We start from the raw sequence: 8,642 nt of genomic DNA, 5'->3' as shown, positions 1-8,642 counted from the left end.
TATCAAATTAATTTTTGGGACCTGACTGCTGACAAAATTCATTTTATGGCACTAGGACTGGGCTACTGCAATACACAGCCTCAAAGAAAATATGAGAAAAGCTGGTAAAACTGAGTAGAATAGGGAAAAAAACCCAACACAAAACTGGATGTTGCAGAGGTCTAGTAAAAATTTCAGAATTAATCCACACTGCATTTGTTAAATTGTTAATTCTCTCTTACCTTCTCTAGTGCAAAAGAGAGCCACTTTGCTTCTGCTTTGACACGTCTGTCTAAATATTGAAACAAAAACATGATGGAAATCTTAATTAATTAATTAATTTTGGTACTTTGAAAATCAGCACAGGTATTGAACTCACTGCTGTAACCCAGCTGTTAAAAATTCCGCCAAACTGTAAAAAGATACAGGAGGAGCTTCTAATATCAGATCATCCATTGTTTCCAGTGTCTGCCTGGAGGTAATTAAAAATACCAGTTCAGCTTCACAATGTATTTCATGAGTGTGTGCTACAAATTTTGCAGACTACCTCACACCATGGGCATGGCCCAGCTCTGAGATCAGCTGGGATATACAGCCTGTCAAATCCTAATTTATGACACCTGAAAGCAGAGATCACCAGTCTCCTTTTCCTTACAGTCTAAGGATAGAATTTTTTTCAAAATGCCTTTGATAACAGATGATCTTTCATGCCCTAAAAGTTTGGATGCTTGGAAAAAAATGCAAGAAGTTTGCATAAGAAGGTATTAAACCAATCAAAACTAATCATTTCTGTTGAAAATTTTCAAATGAGAGAGGAAAGAAGTCACTTTTTTGTCAAGGGAAGGGAAATCCTTGTAAAATCAGCAAGCATTGTTGCACTGACAGCCAAAACAAAAACAGCCTCACCCTTCATGCAAGGCTCTAAGCTTCTCACTTCATGCTGCCCATTGTCTGGATTCTGGGGGACTGGAACATCTGCTCATACATACTGCTTTCATTTATGCAAGAGATTCATCAATAATCCTCATTGGTGATGTTTTCTCTCCTTGAACCGGTACTTTGGGCAAAACTGGATCTTTTGCTACTAGTTCTTGTAACTCAGGGGTTCCAAATTGATCCTTTCACATGTTTCCTAGCAGACCTCTTTCAACCAGGTCAAAAAGGACCTTGAAATTTCTGCTTTACACTTTAGTGACTGAACAGAATATGACTGTGGATCCACCCTTGCATCTGGTCACAACCCAAGGTGTTTATGATAGTATTACTTTGGAGAAAAGAAAGCATTCAGATACTGTAGGCTAGAGGGAAAAGTGAGAAAGGAAAAGAGATTAGAAGACAACTTTCAAGTATCAGGCACTATCTAGTAATGGCCCTTTTAGATGAAGAAATAAAAAATGAACTTAAATGAATGGGGAAAATACTAATGTTAAACAAAAAAGGTGCAAAGTTGAGATGTAAGAAAGCAAAAGTAGATCCTTGCAGATACAATCTTCTTAGTATTCTGTCATTAGGGAAAAATTTGAGTACAGAAAATAATGTAGCCAAGCAAAAGAAAAGTCAACTTGTTCCTCAGATTTGTGTCTTCACACATATTATATCTCTACAGTTACCCAAGACAGTCTTTCCTTGTGAAACAAAAGGATTTTCTATGGAAGAAGGATGTTCTGAAATTTCCTAGGCATTTCAAAGAGAACAGGGAAACAATCAATCTGCTTTTTGAAGAATGCAGTTGCAGATGGGGGTTAGGTGGCTCTCCCAGTTTTGCCCGGAATTTCTAAGTTCCCTGGCTCTTCAGTCTCAAAGTCACACTTTGAATGTCTCAATCATGAGATCCTGATTTTCATTAGCAACTACCTGGCTATTTGGGGTAACTGAAAGGAATATACCATCATCTGAAGCCAGAGGAGCTGCCAAGGAATCCTACTGTAAGCAGATACAGCCTTTGCTAAAGAAGCTCTGGTCACTCAAATGTATGAATCCAGACTGCATGGACTGCAGAAGACAGGAAGATGTTGCTGCAGGTTTTGCTATATCCTACTTGCTCAACTTTCTTGCTCAGCAGAGATTTCATTAAGATGTCCTGACCAGGTGCTTCAAGTGCATCACCTCCGTATCACTCAAATGCTGTTATTCTAGCAGAACAGGTCCCTGAGGATCCACAAGGTGGACTCAAAAGAGGCTACAGTTGTAGACACTAAAATCACCATAGACTGTATCTTAACAAGTCACATGAGTGTGTGCTGAGATTTATACACAGATACCTTGAAAAACAACAAAGCTTACCAAAGGGAGTTTGTCATCCTCCAGCAGTGAAAACAGATCCTGTTTACTTGTTACTTACCCATTCACTAGAAGTGCGTGTAAAGTAGATGCATTTTTATTCTTCCAGTCTGAGTGCAGATTCAGCCATTTTTGGTGCTGTATTTCCTCATTCTCTCTTACAATCTCTGTTTTGGATGGTCCTCTGAAACAAATGAAAGACATTAATAGAACTTCCTGTAGGTTTCTGTGTGGCAGTTATAAAGGTGACGAGGCCCTAATGCCTCCTGTTTGCTCCAAAGATACACAGGTGAATGTTATGGCAAAGCCATGTTTGGAAGATTCATAGGAGAATGGAATTCACCCCAAGAAGCCAGGCCAGCCAACATGTGACTGTCGTATTGTACTTTCTGACAATAATTGGAATTTGGAACAGCAAGAGCCTTCTGGTGGCATTTACTACAGGGCACACATTGATACTGTTTCAACAGTTTCTTGCCTCCAAAAACAGAAAAAACTAGAACTTCATATGTAAATAAGGTAAAAGAAAAACTATTTTCTTACATTCTTGTCTTTGGAAATCCATTAAAATTTAACAGTAAAGAGCAGTCTGGGTCCTGTTAATAATACTTGACACTATCGCTAAGTCTAAGCTGTCTGTTTGCAACATAGAACAAATCATGGGTGATGATGTCAAACATGTCCTTCTGCAGCTAATTATCAGGTGTATGAGGGTAAGTTAGAATATTTTCACATATATGCTTCCTCAATCTATTTATTGCCTAATAGACTCAAGCCACTGAATGTTACTAAATCTCAATTGCTAAATGGAAAACCCAGTGCGTTTCTAAATGGCTTTACAAGTCATGCAACTTTCCAGCACAGAAACATCTATTATTAGCCATCAATTGCTACCAATGACATGGACTTTCAAGGACTGCTCTCCTGAACACTAGTTGAAGCCCAAATTTTGGGTCCTAGTTCATGGAAAAGAGAATGATAGAAGTTCAGAAAATCTGTGCTATGTCCTAAAACTGACCTCTGAACCAGTGTCTCATGACAGTGCTTAGGAATGCCAGCCAGGTTATTAGTCCTATTTTCAGTAGTGACTATATTTCTTTCTAAATATTTACAGAACTCTAGCATCCTTTACCCACTTGATTGCATAAATTAACAAATATCGAAGCATTCTGTTCTATGGTAAAGTTGTCAGTGTAATCTGTGAGGAATTAAAGATAACCTTGCCTGTCTCAAACACTGTTAAGGCTACAAAAGGGACTCTCCCTAAGATAAGACACATTAGCCACTGTGGCAGCAACTTGAGATAAGCACAAAAGAGATGAATCTATACTAATTCTGGTTAGCACATCCTGATGAACATATCTGGACAAAAATTCTCGCTGTGGCGAACTGTATACACATATCACTGGTCAAACAAAGATGACCCCAAGTTATCAGACAGGCAGTATCTGTGACCACCAAACCCCCACCCTGAGGAAGCATGCAAATAAAGGCACATCCATCCTCACTTCACATGTGAGTTAGGAATATGCCTCCATGGATCCTCAGAATTTGGACTGTATAAAGGTGGTACTCCAGGATGAACAATCAGAGACCATCAAGAGCATGATTTGAGACCCCCACCACCAGAAGAATGACTTGGGACCTCCACCACTTGAGAAGCCCAGGGTGAAGAAGGACCAATGGGATGCTGCTGGATCCACAGGTGGTGACTGCCTCTCTCTGTCTCACTCTCTCTTTCCTCCTGCTCCTTCCTACATCTTTCTATCTCTATACCTCAGATTTTATTGTTTTATTTAAACCTATATTTTTATGTTATTCACGTATTATTGACTTTGGCATATGGTCTCATTTGCACCTTAATTTGGGCAGAGGTACCTCTCACAGGACTGTAACAGTCACCATATGGAAATGTTTTCAACAGGGCTGGCAGAATGAACTAGGCTTTGAGGTCACAGCCCTGAATTCTGTCTGTTATATGACTTATTTTTCAGAACCTTCTCTGGGCATATTAAGCAAATATCATTCCCTGATCTACTAACCAGAATGTGTAGGCAGATACTAACAAGCATTTTTAAAGACTGTTTTTCACTCATTTTGAGAAAGTTGTTTGCTGCAAAAAGAATATTCTTTCTCTGTGCCTGATTTAGAGCAAACACATAAAGCTCTTCTCTCTTAATTTCCGTATTTCCCACCAAACATACATCAACTATTTTTTTCTTAAGATGACGTTCTGCCTTATGATCTTCTGTGAAAAATGTTCACCATTTCTTAACTGTGTACAGTGACATTTTATGTAACTGTAAACAGTGTCTAATCTATAAAATATGTAACTCTCAAATGTGCAAAAAAGGTGCAAATATCATGCCATCTGATGAATACAAATCTGTATTATCCCAAATACCAGACTGTTTTGCTGAATGACAGCTTACAGTGATACTGCAACCTTCATTAAGGAGATATGTACTTCTAAATCAACGTAACAGCCTACAAGACACTGAAGCCTGTATGAAATTTTATAATTATTTATACAAGGTATTATACTTTGTAAGATTATGGCTATGCCTTTTTTCATGGGTGGTAACAGCTTGATATAATACACTCACACCCAGTATACATTGATTAATGTCTTTAGAATGCCTTCTATAAACATTTAATTAGACACAGCAAGAACAAAGGGGACCTAAGAGCCTCATTTCTAGATGAAGAAAGCTGAAGACAATGATGACATTTGGATAGAGACTAGAGCATACTCAGAATTCCCAGAGAATGAGAGAACATGAGCCAAAAATGTTAGAAGTAAAGACTCAGCCTAGTGTGAGCTCCTACATTTGAGACTTTCAGAGGGGCTGCTGGGCCAGGAGTACACATTATGCCCAGGGTTGTAAATCAATCAGAGAAAAGGAGGGAGGAGGAGGAGTGAGGACTCATTTTAGTCAGACCCATCCCATGCTCCAAAAACACAGCAGGCAGCAGGTTCAACTCAGCCCCTCTTGGAGCTGTAGCACACAATTTCTTCTTAGAGTAGACACATTCTAAAGAAAAGGGAAGAAGGATCTCTCAATGGACAGAGCTGTGCCAACTCGCAACTCACGAAAGTATTTGGCTTTACTGAGTTTCTTAGACTCCTAGACCACAAGGCTATAGCTGCTAACTACCTTTAGACATCAAGCTACATCATCAAGTTCAAAATTAGCTCTCCTGACAGTTTTCTACTTTAGTGGCCTGCTGAAGTTTTAATATCTTTCATTAAAAAAGAATCTTTCTTTGGCTTGCCTAAAATCTGGAAACACTTTTAGAAGGCTCTTTCACTTCTCTTCAGGTTTTTTCCCCCTCTTTGGTTTGCATATAACAGAACAGCTTTGTTCAGAAACTTGGTGTGGATTTTAAACTAATGCTTTTAATTATTACCTGTGCTACAACAATAAGCTAAATTAAAACAGTATTTGTTGACTGAAACCATATATAACTGAAACACAGTGAGCAGTTTTGAGGCATCTTGGTTTAAAAGGATATTCATAAACTGAAAAGGATCACACATTTCAAGTTTTCTAGGGGCCTCTGGCACTGATGCACAAGGAAAGGTTGAGGGAACTGGACTTGCTTACTCTTGTGAAGAGGAAGTTACAGGACAATTTAACAGCAACCTGCATCTATTGAAGAAGAGTTAAAGCATGATGGAAACAAACCTTTCTCAATAGTGCTGCATGGTGAAAAACTGGAAAATGGCCTAAAGTTACAGCTTTGGAGATTCATAACAGACGAAAAGGAAATACTTTTTCACTGGGAAGGTGAAGTATCTGTGGAAGAGAGAGACTGTGGAATCCCAATCCATCAAGGTTTTCAAGACTTGGCTAAACAGGTTGAGCTAATTTTGTTTTGGCAAAAGTTCTGCTTCAAGTGGGAGATGGATTAGATGTTCTCCAGATGTCTGTACAGTGAGGATTTTATGATTCTGTTGCACAGTACAAACACACTGTAGTGAAAATTCAGCTCAAAGAAATCTTATGAGGCCATGTGATCCATTCCTTTAATCCAAAATAAGATCAACCATATCTAAATTCTGACAGATTTTTGTCTCCCCTGTTTGTAAACACCTCTATGGATGGAGAATCCTCAGCATTTCTAGGCAATACATTCAAGCTATTTTTTTTCTAATGTTTGTTCCAAATCTTCCTACCAGTCATTGAAGCTCATTACTCTGACTTATTTCAATTGGAAATGGAGCAGAGTTTATTCCCTACCTTTTACAGCAACCTTTTATATATTTTTAGGCTCCTATACCTCCCTCCCTGTAACTGATCACCAGGAGTTTCCAACCTTTCTTCACAGATCATGCTTTCCAGGTTTCTGGTCATTCCTGGTGACCTATTCCAAACTCTCCCCATCTAGTAAAAATCTAATACAAACTGAATACCCCAGAGGGATTACACATAAACACCTCTGGTTAATTCAGGCCATTTCTCAAGTCTGTCAGAAACTCTAATCCTATCCTCCAAAATGCTTTCAGATCCTCCCAGCTTGATGCTAAATGAGAAATTATCGAGCACTCTCCACTCTATCATCTGAATGACACACAACACCACCAAGTATCACCCCAGACACACTGGGATGTGTCTAGGCCCCCATCCATACATTTTTATGGTTTGACAATGAATGAATCATCAACAGCCTCACATCACTTCATCTTTGTCCATATCTCAATACTTGTTTCAAAAGTAACGTCCCGTAGTGTGAAAGTTAAAAGGTATATCACAGCTACAGTTTCTTTCCCATCCACTGTGTCTACTATTTCAAGGAATAAATTAAGGGTCTCTGACATGATTTGGTTTTGAAAAATATATTCTCTCTCTCATTAAGACCTTATACTTCTGTAATTATTTGTTGGTAATTGAAGCTAGGCAGCTAGTTTGTAAATCTCTGCATCTTCTTTGGTTATCCTTTTTAATGAAACATAGCATACCAAACAGTTTTCTCCATTCCCTAGGAATTCAGAAATTCAAAAAATTAGGGCTACCATTATTGTCAGCCATAATGGAGAACCAACATAGCCATAACTCTTAGATGTTCTTGGATGAATTTCAGCAAAACTAGCTACTTCAAAGAGCAGTGTATTACCTATTATTTTCTTACTCTAGCCCTATTCCTTGTAGTAAAAGGAATTTTACAGAAAAAGACTTTTTAAAAGATCTTTTTTAATAGAAAAAGACTTACGAAAAGTCTTTGCCATTTTAGAAACATAATGTAATTTCCTAATGTGTCTTTGTGGTTTTGCTTTGGGTTTTATGCTTGTTTGCTTTGCTTTTTTTTTTTTTTTAAAATTCCTGGCTTTTCTAATTCTTTCTCCAGATACTTATGCTGTCATTCTATACCAGTTCATGTAACTTTGAACTACATCTCCACTCTCCCTAGAATTCCACTTCCAGTTGTAGGTCACTGTAAGCCTGTGTCTCAGCCAAGTTAGTCTTGCTGCTTCACAAAGAGATGTCTCTTAGATCTTATGATCATCATAGGGCACATAGAATTCTAACACATCTAATCTCTTGAATCTTAAAAGTTTCCTTTATTAAAAAAGTCAATTAAAAAAAATTAAATTGTTCAATGACCTACAGAATCATTCACTCAATGTCAGAAAGGCAAGACATTTCAATTTGCAGTAGCACTTAAGACACCCGAGTGGGAAATTCTAACTTAAATTTTACTAATTTTTCAAATTTCAACTTCAAAATTGGAATATTCCTTTTATACACTTTAATTCAAGCTATGGATTCCCCTATGTGTGTTTAAGAAAGGAACTTCTAGAATTAAGAAAGGAAAACAAAACCCAGTCTGTGTTCTACATTATGAATGTGTTCACAGTGGGGAAAAGGAATATTTCATTACAATTTCATTGTACAATGGAAGTGTTAAAGAAGTAGTTTTCAAAGCATTCTAGACTATTCTAACCTGCTGGTCACTGTGCACAACAGTCAAAGTTGGTAGTGAAACACAAGGAGCATTATGATTTTCAAACAAAATTATAATGAAAAATAAAGAAAAAATAGACAACAGAATAATTTTAGGTTCATAGCTTCATAGCTTGTCATTCTGTTTGTAACAGATTTGGGATACTACTGTACATCAATGTTCTTAATATCTCATTCTCCCATCTCCATCCTGGAATACTCTGTCAAATGTATTAAATTGCAAGGTTAGAATAAAGTATAATCCATAAATTGGATTACTTTTCCTTTCAAAATAACAGCAACACGACTCTGTTCAGCTTTGCTAATTCCATTATGTGGCAGCAGGCTTGAAAAAAGGAAGTCTTGAGTTATGCCAGAAGGGGATGAATAACACGTGTTATATAAAATATTATATTAATTATATTATATAATATAAAA

General features: G+C 37.5%; 1 protein-coding gene across 1 annotated transcript in view; it reads right to left on the bottom strand.

Moving 5' to 3' along the window:
• Positions 1-2,443, bottom strand: part of LOC103806368 (atrial natriuretic peptide-converting enzyme-like) — a gene marked incomplete at its 5' end in the record, with an annotated part of 10,275 nt that extends 7,832 nt beyond the window's left edge. Inside the window, 2 exons of the mRNA XM_009079055.1 lie at positions 222-271; positions 2,321-2,443. Of these exons, the coding sequence (XP_009077303.1) occupies positions 222-271; positions 2,321-2,443 (173 nt within the window). The remainder of the gene's footprint in view (positions 1-221; positions 272-2,320) is intronic.
• Between the last annotated feature and the right edge of the window lie 6,199 nt (positions 2,444-8,642).

The sequence above is a fragment of the Acanthisitta chloris genome, unplaced genomic scaffold (genome assembly GCF_000695815.1).
Source record: "Acanthisitta chloris isolate BGI_N310 unplaced genomic scaffold, ASM69581v1 scaffold31817, whole genome shotgun sequence".
Lineage (NCBI taxonomy): Eukaryota > Metazoa > Chordata > Aves > Passeriformes > Acanthisittidae > Acanthisitta > Acanthisitta chloris.
This window is presented reverse-complemented; position numbering and strand designations above follow the sequence as displayed.